At 39.5% G+C, this 11,683-nt stretch overlaps 10 protein-coding genes across 10 annotated transcripts; 5 read left to right on the top strand and 5 right to left on the bottom strand.

Moving 5' to 3' along the window:
• Positions 1-61: 61 nt before the first annotated feature.
• Positions 62-534, bottom strand: Gasu_38740 (uncharacterized protein). Its single transcript, XM_005705129.1, has 4 exons — positions 419-534; positions 331-368; positions 232-282; positions 62-182 (listed from the first exon to the last, which is right to left on the bottom strand). The coding sequence occupies exons 1-4, from the start codon at positions 488-490 to the stop codon at positions 119-121; spliced, it is 225 nt and encodes a 74-aa protein (XP_005705186.1). The 5' UTR covers positions 491-534; the 3' UTR covers positions 62-118.
• A 10-nt stretch (positions 535-544) lies between these two features.
• On the top strand, positions 545-1,419 carry Gasu_38730 (uncharacterized protein). The gene is made up of 2 exons (XM_005705128.1): positions 545-1,083; positions 1,138-1,419. The coding sequence occupies exons 1-2, from the start codon at positions 673-675 to the stop codon at positions 1,396-1,398; spliced, it is 672 nt and encodes a 223-aa protein (XP_005705185.1). The 5' UTR covers positions 545-672; the 3' UTR covers positions 1,399-1,419.
• Positions 1,420-1,423: 4 nt separating this feature from the next.
• Gasu_38720 (uncharacterized protein) lies at positions 1,424-2,034 on the bottom strand. The gene is made up of 2 exons (XM_005705127.1): positions 1,789-2,034; positions 1,424-1,740 (listed from the first exon to the last, which is right to left on the bottom strand). Exons 1-2 carry the CDS (start codon positions 1,997-1,999, stop codon positions 1,577-1,579), a joined length of 375 nt encoding a protein of 124 aa, XP_005705184.1. The 5' UTR covers positions 2,000-2,034; the 3' UTR covers positions 1,424-1,576.
• Positions 2,035-2,044: 10 nt separating this feature from the next.
• Gasu_38710 (uncharacterized protein) lies at positions 2,045-3,099 on the top strand. The gene is made up of 2 exons (XM_005705126.1): positions 2,045-2,284; positions 2,340-3,099. Exons 1-2 carry the CDS (start codon positions 2,060-2,062, stop codon positions 3,006-3,008), a joined length of 894 nt encoding a protein of 297 aa, XP_005705183.1. The 5' UTR covers positions 2,045-2,059; the 3' UTR covers positions 3,009-3,099.
• Positions 3,100-3,103: 4 nt separating this feature from the next.
• Positions 3,104-4,374, bottom strand: Gasu_38700 (uncharacterized protein). Its single transcript, XM_005705125.1, has one exon. It carries the CDS (start codon positions 4,055-4,057, stop codon positions 3,152-3,154), a length of 906 nt encoding a protein of 301 aa, XP_005705182.1. The 5' UTR covers positions 4,058-4,374; the 3' UTR covers positions 3,104-3,151.
• A 10-nt stretch (positions 4,375-4,384) lies between these two features.
• Gasu_38690 (uncharacterized protein) lies at positions 4,385-5,299 on the top strand. Its single transcript, XM_005705124.1, has one exon. The coding sequence runs from the start codon at positions 4,389-4,391 to the stop codon at positions 4,599-4,601; it is 213 nt and encodes a 70-aa protein (XP_005705181.1). The 5' UTR covers positions 4,385-4,388; the 3' UTR covers positions 4,602-5,299.
• A 55-nt stretch (positions 5,300-5,354) lies between these two features.
• Positions 5,355-7,339, top strand: Gasu_38680 (uncharacterized protein). The gene is made up of 3 exons (XM_005705123.1): positions 5,355-6,050; positions 6,136-6,853; positions 6,912-7,339. Exons 2-3 carry the CDS (start codon positions 6,192-6,194, stop codon positions 7,300-7,302), a joined length of 1,053 nt encoding a protein of 350 aa, XP_005705180.1. The 5' UTR covers positions 5,355-6,050; positions 6,136-6,191; the 3' UTR covers positions 7,303-7,339.
• A 7-nt stretch (positions 7,340-7,346) lies between these two features.
• Positions 7,347-8,954, bottom strand: Gasu_38670 (cystathionine gamma-lyase). The gene is made up of 8 exons (XM_005705122.1): positions 8,887-8,954; positions 8,773-8,829; positions 8,633-8,712; positions 8,555-8,585; positions 8,251-8,498; positions 7,839-8,195; positions 7,588-7,785; positions 7,347-7,542 (listed from the first exon to the last, which is right to left on the bottom strand). The coding sequence occupies exons 1-8, from the start codon at positions 8,915-8,917 to the stop codon at positions 7,402-7,404; spliced, it is 1,143 nt and encodes a 380-aa protein (XP_005705179.1). The 5' UTR covers positions 8,918-8,954; the 3' UTR covers positions 7,347-7,401.
• A 9-nt stretch (positions 8,955-8,963) lies between these two features.
• Positions 8,964-10,184, bottom strand: Gasu_38660 (uncharacterized protein). The gene is made up of 2 exons (XM_005705121.1): positions 9,496-10,184; positions 8,964-9,435 (listed from the first exon to the last, which is right to left on the bottom strand). The coding sequence occupies exons 1-2, from the start codon at positions 10,153-10,155 to the stop codon at positions 9,073-9,075; spliced, it is 1,023 nt and encodes a 340-aa protein (XP_005705178.1). The 5' UTR covers positions 10,156-10,184; the 3' UTR covers positions 8,964-9,072.
• A 30-nt stretch (positions 10,185-10,214) lies between these two features.
• Gasu_38650 (calcium-transporting P-type ATPase) lies at positions 10,215-11,683 on the top strand (the record flags this gene model as incomplete). Its single annotated transcript, XM_005705120.1, has 2 exons — positions 10,215-11,589; positions 11,645-11,683. Exons 1-2 carry the CDS (start codon positions 10,252-10,254, stop codon positions 11,651-11,653), a joined length of 1,347 nt encoding a protein of 448 aa, XP_005705177.1. The 5' UTR covers positions 10,215-10,251.

Here is an 11,683-nt window from a genome sequence, read left to right as displayed (position 1 = left end):
ATGATGCTCACATATATAATACCCATGTAGTAGTGGACTCTAAAGGTTCCATGGTTGCTGTTTATCGCAAGTTACATTTATTCGATGTAGACATACAAGATGGTCGCATATCCGAGTCTCAGACAACTGCACCTGGAAAAGAAATGGTGATTGTGAATAATACTCCCATTGGTAATGTGGGACTAACTACTTGGTAAGTTGACGCTGTGGAGTGCACACAACAATACTTACTTGGAAAAGTTATGATGTTCGTTTTCCAGAATTGTACAGTTGTTTAGCAGGCTATGGTGCAGACGTTATTCTTGTACCTGCTGCGTTCTTTCCTTCTACCGGAGAAGCTCACTGGGAAGTTCTCTTGAGAGCAAGAGCTATAGAAAATGAGGCAAGTTTTGTGTGTGTAGAGAGAAAAGGGACTCACTTGATATAGGTATATATTGCAGCTGCTGCACAAGTTGGAAAGCATAACAACAAGAGAAGTAGTTATGGCCATAGTATGATAGTCGATCCTTGGGGAAGTATAATCGGTCAGTTGGGAAAGAAAGAGAATGAATATTGTTGTTGTACAATCGATAGTGCATATTTGCAGTTGATCCGACAACGTATTCCCAAATGGAAACATCGACGAGATGATATTTATGGTCATTTGACTCGACCACAATCGTTGAATAGTTAATGAAGTGGTTGTGGATATTGTGTTTATTCACTACGGTATATGCTAAAGAAAACCTTGTGTCAGTTGCCCACGTATTTCTTGGGACAAGACAACTATTCCCTGTTGTATTTCACAACTCACTTGACACTAATAGTAATCACTGGGACCAAGGCTCTGTAGAAATATGGAAAGAGAAATGGGGTTTTATGATGGAAAATAATAGTGTAGTGGGAACCATACAACAAACTTGGAGTGGTAATGGTACTCAAAAGTTATTTGTGACTCGATTGGAACTAGATGGTCCAACTAGTGGTCAGTTGTATTGGGCAGAGTTGCTGTTTACCAAAAGTGGAAAGGAGTACAGAGGACCTTGGCAAAAGAAGATGGACTTTGACTTGCAACCTTCTCAAGATGGTTGTATTGTTTCTAAAGTAAGTGTTGAGAATATTGTTTATGGAGTGGATGAGAAGAGGTGGAAACTTTAGGGACAGTGGAAGGATAGTCTGTGTGAAGGAGACTATCTATTCTCCACCAATGAGAACGGAAAGTGGATTATTCGAGTCGACGATATAGCTCGGAAGAGAATTGTCTTTTGGTATGGGACTAGAGAAGAACAAGAAGATAGAAGACAACGAGTAAACAAGTTGTTGCCTCCTATGATAATCATAGTTGCCATCGTTGTCACTCGCTTGTTTCGCATTTATTTGATACCCAAAGCTAAAGTACAAAAGAAAAAGTCTAGTTAGAGCAACAAATTGTCAAGAGACCTAACAGAACAGCAGTCAAAAGTGGGAAAGAATGAGATGAGCAAAAGAGTTGTGAGATCAGCAATATTATTGAGTTCAACAGTTGCATATTCAGTGAAGCAGCACTCTTAAGTTGTCATCCGAAATAAAAGGTTGTACATTGTTGGTATGTCTTACCTTAAGTGAATCTGGGCAAGTGCTTGGCAGCGTTACGTGAAACTTCCCTATTGCAAGGCTTACACTGAGTTGCGGTATGATAGGTATGAAGGCAAGCTGCAAAACTGAATACAAACGAACCAACTAAACCAGTTCGTACATAGCGACCAAGGTTTGCTCTTTCCCCTTTTTTGTGTTTTAGAATGAAAGCTCAAGTTGAAAAAGTCAGTTTACCGTATAAAGCGTTAGTTATAAACATGCTTCCGAAGAAACTCAAAACTCCAGTAAACAGGCCCATCCTTTGCAACACAGCTGTACAGGATGCAGCGTCTGGTCTCATAATAGGTTCATAAGGGATATCATAAAAGTACTCTTCCTCTTCTTGTTCTAAATAGTCCACATCGTTGATATGCTCTGAAGTCATGATATTCTGGTAGGAGGACATTCAACAATTAGTTTGATTTTTTTGAAAAGCTCAAAGACTTTGAAATAGAGTTGAGGCAATATGCAGCAGCAACAAGTGTTGCCTTTTAATTTGGAGCAAGCTGAACATAATATAAGGAACTTGGCTGAGTTGATACGAGGTGCAGAGTCATTGCTGCGAACAAAGATCCAGCAAGAAGGCAGCACGTCTTTGGCAGTACAACAACTTCAAACTTCTATAGTAGCTGCAAAAGAGAAATATAGACAAGTATTGACTATGCACTCTAATATAAAGAAGTATGTTTCGGTAAGTGATAACAACAACGTTGTATGAGTGGGTTATGAACCTAACATATCGACAGACTCAGGAGAAGAGGAATTCGGAAAAACGCTCAACTTTAAGCAAAGGGGAGTTGGAAAAGTTGAGTGCTAATGTTCTCAGTAGAAAAGAATATGAAAATAGAAACTACCAAGGCTTCGAGAAATATCCTACAGCGTTCTCCAGTAGAGAGAAGTTTGCACTTACAAAGGAACAGTGGAACCAATATGGTTTAAGAGCTGTTGTTCCTTGTGAATTGGATTGGAAACAGTTTCCTCCAATGTTGATGGGAAAGGTTGGTGAGATGTTGAGCTTTGGTATAGTTTTGAAAGAAACAAAAACTGGATTCCATTTTCCTTATTCTGTTCGTATCTTTGGAGTTGACGAGCATGTGGTTTATTGGAGTTGGAGTAAATATCACATATTTCGCTTAATATCTGAGAGAGCCCAAGCGGCATTATGTTACTATATGGAGAAAGCAATGTATTCCAACCAACCCATAGAGAAGGCTTTGGATACCTTACTTCTCTGGATAAAGTCTCATGACACGTGGGAGGATTGGAAACTAAGGTTCGATATGGCACGAAGCAGCTTTCTACCGCCTTGTGTCCGAAGTTTCCAAAATCCTTTGAAAAGCTCAGCGAGATATCCTCAAACTTGCGTTTATACGAAACATCGAAAATTGGATTCTTTTATAGGAACCCACTCTTGATTAAAAACTAATATGTGACAATTTGACGACTATTAACAAGACTCACTTTTCCGTATCTAAAATACACAAAGAACTATATTCCAGTTACCAATTCTAACAACAACAAAGTATCCACAGTCAATTGGCTTCAGAATACATAAAACTCAGACAGAAAGCGCGGGACTTGGACGAAAATGTGCATAGCTTCTGTCCATAGAGTATAATAAAGAACTAGTATGAGTAGAATACCTATGACGTCTACCACCCATAAGCGAGCGACGTAACATCTCCGACCTTGCATGTGGTTCCAAAGTTAAGTCTTTAGTTGATAGACGGAACCAAGAATCTCGAACCATTGGATTCTCTGAACGAACTGGAGGTGAACCCAGAAACTCCATTTCACTATTCCTCTCATCTGTCATGGAAGAAAAATCACAATCCTCTATATTCACTGAACTGTTCGTGCATTCACTTATAAGACTGCTTTTGCTTTTCTCAGCATTCAAGAAACCATGACTTTTGAAAGAAGAACTTAAACTGCCCACCTCCGACATACATATCGAATATTTTTCACACTGTTTCTGGACGTTACCGCAACCATAACATACAGGAGAAGGGCTCGAAGACCACTCTAAACTCTCCCATTCCTGCTTATCTCCTGCACCTGAGGCAAACGCATTTTCACAACGTCTAGAAACATCGCTCAGATCACCAGTGGATCCACCATCTTCAAAAGTAAGCCAGGAGCCACTTAGAGACGAAAGAGTAGCACAAGTCCTTTCGCTGCTATCCTTAGATGTGCAACAAGCATCTGGAACCCGCTCAATACAGTCTCCACCGTCATACCTTATGAATAAGAACTTGTGGGATGGTGTTACTCTCCTAGGTTTTGGACAGTAGAGTGGGCACTTGAGGCTTCTTCTACTTTCCAGGTCAGCTCGGTTCGAACTTGAGTCAGGCTCTTGCGTGGAGTTGGTTTCGTGACTATCTGCTTTGGAAGCAAGGGTGGCCTCGGAACCACGCTGACTCTGTAAATCGTTCCCACTCCTAACTTCTTTTGAGAGGTCCATGCTATTTCTGCTCACAACGATAAAAGAAATCTACGACAGGCGCAATCTTCGCAGCAAGTCAATGCGCTCAGGTTCGTAACGAACTAATCCTCTACAAGCGAAAGAAAATCAAAAATCTGCGGAACTGAAGTGTTTCTAGCAACCCAACTCAAAGAACAGAGATCTAAAACCTATTTCTATCAAAGCTAGCCTTAACCTTTCTACTATCCAACGCAAGTTTGCTTCCTCCAAAAAAAGTTTGCTGCGTTGGCAAACTAAAGATGAAAGTTATAAAAAGTCATTTCGAAAAAGAACTCAGCGACGCCAACCTCCAACTTCCAATTGGAGTAAGATGATCATAAGTATCTTTGGCACCAGATTAGCCGAGGGTGCGCTTAGTGATTCTTCTGGAACTTGCCTCGGCCATGAGGGACCTTGCCATAAGAATGAGTGCTACAATCCGATGATCCTATGTAAAAGTCATCGTCAAGATTCAATGCCAAAATATCTTTGTTTCGACGTTCTACTAATAATTGTACTATTTAGAAAGGGTATTTGCTATTAGAAGAGACTTTTGACGATATTTTGTTTTGTATCTATCTGTTTTGTTCTGTAAAACTACCAACGTTTTCTTTAGCCTACTATTTGCCCCCTTTCCTGTCTCGTTGCTAAAGTAGCTAGATTCACCCCTTTGACTTTGCAGGAATCAGTGGTAGGGGGATTCCGGATCTCAACAAGTTTTGATACTCTGATAGCATTTACAATGGAACAAACACTTGAAACGAGGTTATGTGCTCTGTTGAGACGACATATTTTGATATCCTCTTCATCCACCCAAAGACAATGTTAAAAATATCGACAGATTTTCTGGAGAAAATATCATATCAATGGGAGATATCACAGAGTAAATCAGATATCTTTTTATTCAAATTCAAACAGAGCTAAGTCGTTTTCATTTTGAGAGCAATTCGCTCGACTCATATAAAATAGTTTTCCAAGCGTCTGAAGATATTTCCACTTTGTAAAAGTAGTTTTCGGTTATACTTTTATTTGAACAATTTGTGTCGTGGAAAGTTTGTATTGTCTCGCTGCGAACATCGCAAAATGCTTCAGCATATTGCCAACTCAGGAGAGTTAAATGTACATACTGAACTAGGTGAAAGAAGTTCAAGTTTCTTTTTCTGGGTCTTACAATATTACCTTGTAACTTTGCAACTTGGGTGAATGTAGACTTTCAAAATAGCAGTTTGTTACTTGCTACTTCCCTTTTTTTGGTAGCATGAATGGAAACGGAGAAACTTTTTGGGTTCTATTTGTAGATAAGTTCCATTGTTGAAAAATGTTTTTATTACCCTTTAAGTGTCGTGATACCAAGTTTGCGGCGTTTCTAATTTAGCAATTGTAAGAAAGGTACTATGATGTTTGTCTATCCACTCTTATTATGTTGACTGTTATTTTGCCATTTGTTGTGGCAAAAACTGTATACTCGTGGTAAACCTCATGAAATAGCCAAGTCAAACTTTCCGAGGTTTTGTAAACTCTATGAAGCTATCCCTGTCTGTAGTTCATAAGAGAGCAACGATTTAGATGCATAAAGAATATCCAAATTTTCCTGAACAGATATCTTTTGCAATATAGTAACATCGCCGTTTTGAACGGGCAGCATGCTATGAGCATTTTTTTCTAGAAAGACAACACCTCCCGCAAAAGAAAAGCCTCCTCGATCCGTCTTGCACTATTGTTCCTCCACGTTGCAGCACAAGTCTCTGATTTCTCCACGTGGAATAAAATGAAACGGTCAAATCCGCTGAGAGAATCGGCTTCTGTAAAATCATTGGCTGAACGTCCCTGGGCCAACTTGCGCGCCAAACCAGTGGGCGCAGAAATTTTCTTCTGAGAAAGCCAATTCACCGCCAAAGCCAAGTGAGCTTTGCTAGTTGTCAACGATTGTACAGGCAAAAATAAATGGCAACGATAACTTCGACTACAGGTGTAGAACGACGTAATAATGAAGGTAAGAGTCAACCTGCGTTGTTGAAGAGCTTGTTTTCATTATAGAGTCTTAGGGAGTTCAAAAAACCAATATATCTTAGATTTAGAGTCTCTTACATTACCTGACCTTCTAAACGGTATTAACCCAGACCTACTAGAGGACATGAAAGCTCAAACTCCCAGTGTTTTGAGAGCTCTTATGGAACAGGAGAGGCTATTGGCAGACTACAGTTCTACCAATAGCACCGATATATCATCTTTTCTAGGAGGTGTGGAGAATGAAACGGATGTTTCTAGCATGTATGGAAATGACTATTTCCTTCCCTATGCGGACCCGACGCTTCAAGCTTCTTCAAACAGAAGCTCAATTAACCAGGAAACCTTTGGTGGATACAATTCTAGTGAACAACTATTCAATCCATTTCCTTCTTCTAATAGATATGATGGTCAAAATGGAGGCAAGGCAGTATTTAAAGATGATGGACTGGAGGTCTTGCAGAACTTTCGAAAGTTTTCTGTTGAGGAACCGACGGCTTTATTCGAAGAGATGAAGCAAAATCGGCCCTCTTCAGATCAGTTTAACAGTGCATCTGTCTTTGTTAGCAAAAATAAGCGATACTCGGTGGAGGCGTTAAGTCGACAGCCGAAAATCAGCTCCCATTCAACATATGACAAGGTCTCCGCTGACAGCATTATATCGCCCCAGAAGCGGAAGGACCTTGGATTGGCAGATGACAGTAGCTATTTCAATGCTGGAGAGTCCGATAGCTGCGGAACAAGTAATGTTACATCTTCTGTGGCCCCCACTGAGAAGAAAGCAATGAGGTTATAAATATGATATCTTAGTATATTTTCTTGGCTAAACAAATTTTTCTTGTTGTAGGGCTGAAAGGAATCGTCAGTCTGCAGCTGCTTCACGGGAAAGAAAGAAGCAACATATACGAGAACTCGAGAGACGGGTATCCTTATTATCTGCTGAAAACGCTCATTTGCAGTTGGAGCAACTTAGCTTTGTTAAAAGTAGAATCGAACGGGAGAAAAGATTAATAGAAGAAAATCGTCGATTAAAGAATGAGGTGGGGAATTATTTGATTAGAACTGAACTAAAACATGCTGAACTTGAACAGGTTAAATTCCAAGAGAAAGTTATTCATGAGAAGCAGTCCAAGATATTTGAACTGAGTAGCAAGCTCACAAAGCCTTCATCTCGAGGGGCTTTGGAAAAACGAGTAACTTGGACTCCAAGTTCTGGAGAGAGTTTGTTTGAAGACTAGTTGTACATGAGAAAATAGACTGATTTCTTTCCTTCAAATGTCATAAAATTGGGTAACTCTTTATGAATCCTGTCTATGAAACTTTCAAAGAACTCAAGATTACACTGCATGAAGAGCATTATTCAAGTCTTCCAACAAGTCATCGAGATCCTCTATTCCAACAGAGATACGGATGAGAGTATCATCGATTCCCAATTGCTGACGTACTTCTGCTGGAACAGAGGCATGTGTCATTAATGCCTAGAAATAATCAGCGAAACGAAACCATCATTTGTCATTACTTACAGGATGTTCGATAAGCGACTCCACACCTCCTAAACTTTCTGCCAAGGTAAAATATTTGCATTTCTTAAGAAATCTTTCAGCTCCTGCCAAGTCGCTATCGATAAAGAAGGTTATCATTCCTCCGAAACCATGTTGCTGTGCTTTTGCAATTTCATGTTGGGGATGAGAAGTCAAACCAGGATACAGCACTTTCCTGACCTACTCATTCTTAAATGAGCAAACTGATCACTATTATCGAAAACAATGGATACTTTGGGATGCTTCTCTAGAAAAGTAGCAATTTTCAAGGCATTGGACTCATGTTTCCTCATTCGAATAGCCAAGGTCTTCAAACCTCTGTTCGCCAAATAGCAATCGAATGGTGATGGGACACCTCCAAGACTATTCTGAAGGAATCGAATGCGTTGTCCTAAGGACTCATCGTTCCAAGTAACAACGCCCATAATGACATCAGAATGTCCGTTGATATATTTGGAGACGCTATTCAAAGAAATATGTGCACCCAACTCCAAAGGCCTCTGAAAGTAAGGAGACATGAAGGTATTGTCTACAACCAACATCACATCATGTTTGCTAACTATAGCAGCTACTTGACGAATATCGACAATCTACAAGGAAAGATCGATAATGAATATAAAAAGTCCTAATAAAGTATTTTCACACCTTCATGGTAGGGTTAGTAGGCGACTCGACCCAAATCAACTTGGTGTTGCTTCTAATAGCAGCTTTTACTTTTTGCAAATCTTCAAAGTCGACAAACGAAAACTCCAACTGGAAATTATTTGCCACTCTTCGAAAATATCTTTGAGTACCTCCATAGACATCATCTATACAAACGATGTGGTCACCTGCCTTGAGTAAGTGCAGCAGAGTTACAGTTGCAGCCAAGCCACTTGAAAAAGCGGCAGATTCTATTGTCAATAATTTAGTTTTCGGTATATTCCTAGTAAGAAGACAAGGAAGGTACCTTTTCCACCTTCACAAGCAGCCACACAACGCTGAATACACTGTCAAGTTACTACAATACCTAGTTCGTGAAACATACCTCAAAGGCTTGTCTAGTAGGGTTATTGGAACGTGAATAATCAAAACTGGTTGGCTTTCCAGGAGAACTTTGAGCAAAAGCTAAAAACAGTGTCACGACAAGATATCCACAGCCAAGGTATGATATTGGTCGTCACTTACTTGTGCTTAAAGAGAGTGCAGGGATCACGGCGCCTGTAACAGGGTCAGGATCTTGACCTACCAAAGTTACGAGTTATTCGTATCGACTAGTCATTTACAATATTTCATACATACCGACGTGTATGGCTGCAGTTTCAAACTTCATTGAGGTCAACAAGAACAAGAATGGCTTTCCAATGGACACAATTCTCTGGAGGAAATCTCTTTTTATTTTTTGGTTATCTGCGAATCAATCACTACCAACAACCTACAAAGTTACAGGCAACTCGTTCCTTCTGAATCAAGCTATAACATAACAATTCAGGTTGCAGTGTGTTTTAATGTTGGATATACTCGACCCCATGCCACAAACACAGCAGATGCTCCGTTTTCAAAACTATTGATTAGTTCTTCATTTGCAATGAATCGACCTCCTTTATCTAATATATAACTAAACTTTGCTCCTTTCACTTTTATTCCCACAAAGTTTGAATTCTTCTTAGATTTGCCTTTTACAACCGTCTTGGTAAGCAAATGTCTAGGAGCAGTTTTGGTCCCAATGATAGTATATGTCCTTATAATCAACTTTTGCGCACTGTGACCTACAATCCACATTTCACTTATAAAGTTTCGAGAATACCAAAACACCAAGAAAAGACAGACCAAACCTACAACTGATGCAATCTATGTTCATATAGAAAAAGCATTTGAATAAAAGCTATTGATTCAGTACAGTACACTTACTCCCGATATATTTCGTGCGAGAAGAGAAGGGTTGTCATCTTTCCTTTTGGTTCCTTCCAACTTTTCTGCCAGCCAAATTCCTAGTTGTGAGCTGGACAAAAAAGTAAGGAAGAAGAAATGCCAACCCTTTTTAGCATCATATATCAAAAACTGCGGTTCCTTTGTTTTATGTTGCTGGCTTTCTTCTTGTTTTGACTCTTCTTTTGCTGGGACTGTAGTACAAGGACGATAGGTACACCGAGGATATTTCCTTGGAGTTGTATTCCAAGTGTTATTTTTGAACAAATTGAAAGTTTGTTGTGCAGAGGTTCTTAAAGACATCCACTGAATCGTTGTTGTTGTTGTTGACCTTTCAAACAATGAGCCTTTTCTCCATCCTTCGGTAAAACTCCTTGCTGGTTGCAACAGCTTATGTCTTGCTATGTAAGACAAGTCAGAACATTGCTTCCTCAAACAAAGTCTATTTTGTTCCTGTTTTATCGAAGAATAAGAAACTTGCGTATTCAACTGTCTTAGTTGTTTCGATGTCCAGCATCTTGTTCCTAACAATCGATGCCACATATCCAAAACTGTTAACTGATATGCTTTTGGGACCATCATTTGGTTGATTGAAACATAACTCTTCGATATGACTTTATAGCAGTTCTTCAGATATCTCATTAGGAAAGCTATGAATTGTTAGAATGCGAATACAAATAAAACTAGTTTTATGATTAATTTTTTTTGGGGTTTGCTTACGCCGTAAACACAAAGCGAATGGCTGAAGAGTTCAAAGACTCTACAGTTTGGACAGGAAAAACTATTACCAAACTGATATTGTTACAAAAAGTGAGTTGGTGGTGGAGAGCTGATGTACTTCTTACTGTTATTCTATTCTCCATAGTGGGAAGCTTGAAATGGCGAACCAACTTTTTGGAGACTGACCTCACTTTTGGCTTAACTCTTGGATCAACAGCTACAATAGTTGCACTCTTTCTTTTATTACAGTATTGGTCAGTTGCATTTCGTAAGTGGGTGGGCTATTCTCTTGCAGACTACAACACGGCAACTCACGTTATGGTCTATCCAAGACCACACAAGGGAAGTACTGAACTTCTTCGACTAGAATGCGACACCAACAACTCAAGAGAATCGATCAAATATTTTGTATTTCAAAAACGCAGATTTCAGTATTCACCTCTTCACCGACAATTCCAAAAATTGAAATATCCAGCTGAGGAACCACTCGAGTTTTATCCTTCGAATAAAGGATTCGACTCCGTAGAAGAAGCTATGGAAAGATTGAAGACATATGGAGAAAACCGTTTGGAGATTCCGGTACCGAGTTTCTTGGATCTATACAAGGAACAACTATTGGCGCCTTTTTTTGTGTTTCAAGTCTTTTGTGTATTACTTTGGTGTCTCGATCAGTATTGGAGATATTCTGTGATGACATTAGTAATGTTATTGGTATTTGAAGCAACTGTAGCAAATGGACGAAGAAAGAGCCTTCGGGAGCTTCGAGGAATGAAAAATAGACCATACCAACTTTACGTTTATCGTTGTCGAAAATGGCAAGAGACTGCTTCCACTAAGATAGTTCCTGGTGATATTATTTCAGTGACTCGATCATCGGAACCTGATCTTGTAGTTCCTTGTGATGCACTAGTGTTGAATGGTAGTATAGTTGCAGATGAGTCTTTGCTAACTGGTGAGTCTATTCCTGTTGTGAAGGATGCGTTAAGTTTAGTTTCTGAAACCAATCCTCGACGTCCATTGAGTATGCGTGGAGAAGATAAAAATTCTGTTATTTTTGGTGGAACGAGAACGCTACAAGTCGTTGTATCGGAATCCTTTTCTTTAAAGGCACCAGACAATGGAGCCATCTGTTATGTCTTAAGAACTGGTTTTGGTTCTGTTCAAGGAAAATTAATGCGAACTATTTTATTGTCTACTGAAAAGGTATCGGCAAATGCCAAAGAAGCCGCATTTTTGATTCTGTTCTTGTTATTCTTTGCTTTGGTTTCATCAGCATATGTATTGAAAAAGGGATTGGAAAGTCAAGAACGTAACCGTTTTGAGCTTTTATTGCATTGTATATTGATTATTACTTCGGTGGTTCCGCCAGAGTTGCCTATGCAATTGGCATTGGCCGTCAATTCTAGTTTAGTTGCTTTGACCAAAGAAGGTATCTTTTGTACAGAGCCAT

This window comes from Galdieria sulphuraria, assembly GCF_000341285.1.
Source record: "Galdieria sulphuraria unplaced genomic scaffold scaf_33, whole genome shotgun sequence".
NCBI lineage: Eukaryota > Rhodophyta > Bangiophyceae > Galdieriales > Galdieriaceae > Galdieria > Galdieria sulphuraria.
The sequence above is the reverse complement of the archived record's forward strand: the minus strand, read 5'-3'. Positions and strand labels throughout refer to the sequence as shown.

What these genes read in the sequence shown, in the direction of transcription:
- Gasu_38740 (XM_005705129.1), bottom strand. Translation starts at nt 490, where the DNA reads ATGGCCATAACTACTTCTCTTGTTGTTATGCTTTCCAACTTGTGCAGC. An exon ending in CTTCCCAGTGAGCTTCTCCG is followed by an intron (nt 283 to 330) that starts GTAGAAGGAAAG and finishes TCTGCACCATAG; the next exon opens with CCTGCTAAACAACTGTACAA. An exon ending in GAACATCATAACTTTTCCAA is followed by an intron (nt 183 to 231) that starts GTAAGTATTGTT and finishes CCAAGTAGTTAG; the next exon opens with TCCCACATTACCAATGGGAG.
- Gasu_38730 (XM_005705128.1), top strand. Translation starts at nt 673, where the DNA reads ATGAAGTGGTTGTGGATATTGTGTTTATTCACTACGGTATATGCTAAA. An exon ending in ATGGTTGTATTGTTTCTAAA is followed by an intron (nt 1,084 to 1,137) that starts GTAAGTGTTGAG and finishes TGGAAACTTTAG; the next exon opens with GGACAGTGGAAGGATAGTCT.
- Gasu_38680 (XM_005705123.1), top strand. Translation starts at nt 6,192, where the DNA reads ATGAAAGCTCAAACTCCCAGTGTTTTGAGAGCTCTTATGGAACAGGAG. An exon ending in ACTGAGAAGAAAGCAATGAG is followed by an intron (nt 6,854 to 6,911) that starts GTTATAAATATG and finishes TTCTTGTTGTAG; the next exon opens with GGCTGAAAGGAATCGTCAGT.
- Gasu_38720 (XM_005705127.1), bottom strand. Translation starts at nt 1,999, where the DNA reads ATGTCCTCCTACCAGAATATCATGACTTCAGAGCATATCAACGATGTG. An exon ending in TATAACTAACGCTTTATACG is followed by an intron (nt 1,741 to 1,788) that starts GTAAACTGACTT and finishes AACACAAAAAAG; the next exon opens with GGGAAAGAGCAAACCTTGGT.
- Gasu_38660 (XM_005705121.1), bottom strand. Translation starts at nt 10,155, where the DNA reads ATGAGATATCTGAAGAACTGCTATAAAGTCATATCGAAGAGTTATGTT. An exon ending in TCGCACGAAATATATCGGGA is followed by an intron (nt 9,436 to 9,495) that starts GTAAGTGTACTG and finishes ATATGAACATAG; the next exon opens with ATTGCATCAGTTGTAGGTTT.
- Gasu_38670 (XM_005705122.1), bottom strand. Translation starts at nt 8,917, where the DNA reads ATGAAGTTTGAAACTGCAGCCATACACGTCG. An exon ending in CTACTAGACAAGCCTTTGAG is followed by an intron (nt 8,586 to 8,632) that starts GTATGTTTCACG and finishes CAGTGTATTCAG; the next exon opens with CGTTGTGTGGCTGCTTGTGA. An exon ending in CTACTAACCCTACCATGAAG is followed by an intron (nt 8,196 to 8,250) that starts GTGTGAAAATAC and finishes CTTTCCTTGTAG; the next exon opens with ATTGTCGATATTCGTCAAGT.
- Gasu_38700 (XM_005705125.1), bottom strand. Translation starts at nt 4,057, where the DNA reads ATGGACCTCTCAAAAGAAGTTAGGAGTGGGAACGATTTACAGAGTCAG.
- Gasu_38690 (XM_005705124.1), top strand. Translation starts at nt 4,389, where the DNA reads ATGATCATAAGTATCTTTGGCACCAGATTAGCCGAGGGTGCGCTTAGT.
- Gasu_38710 (XM_005705126.1), top strand. Translation starts at nt 2,060, where the DNA reads ATGCAGCAGCAACAAGTGTTGCCTTTTAATTTGGAGCAAGCTGAACAT. An exon ending in ATATAAAGAAGTATGTTTCG is followed by an intron (nt 2,285 to 2,339) that starts GTAAGTGATAAC and finishes ACATATCGACAG; the next exon opens with ACTCAGGAGAAGAGGAATTC.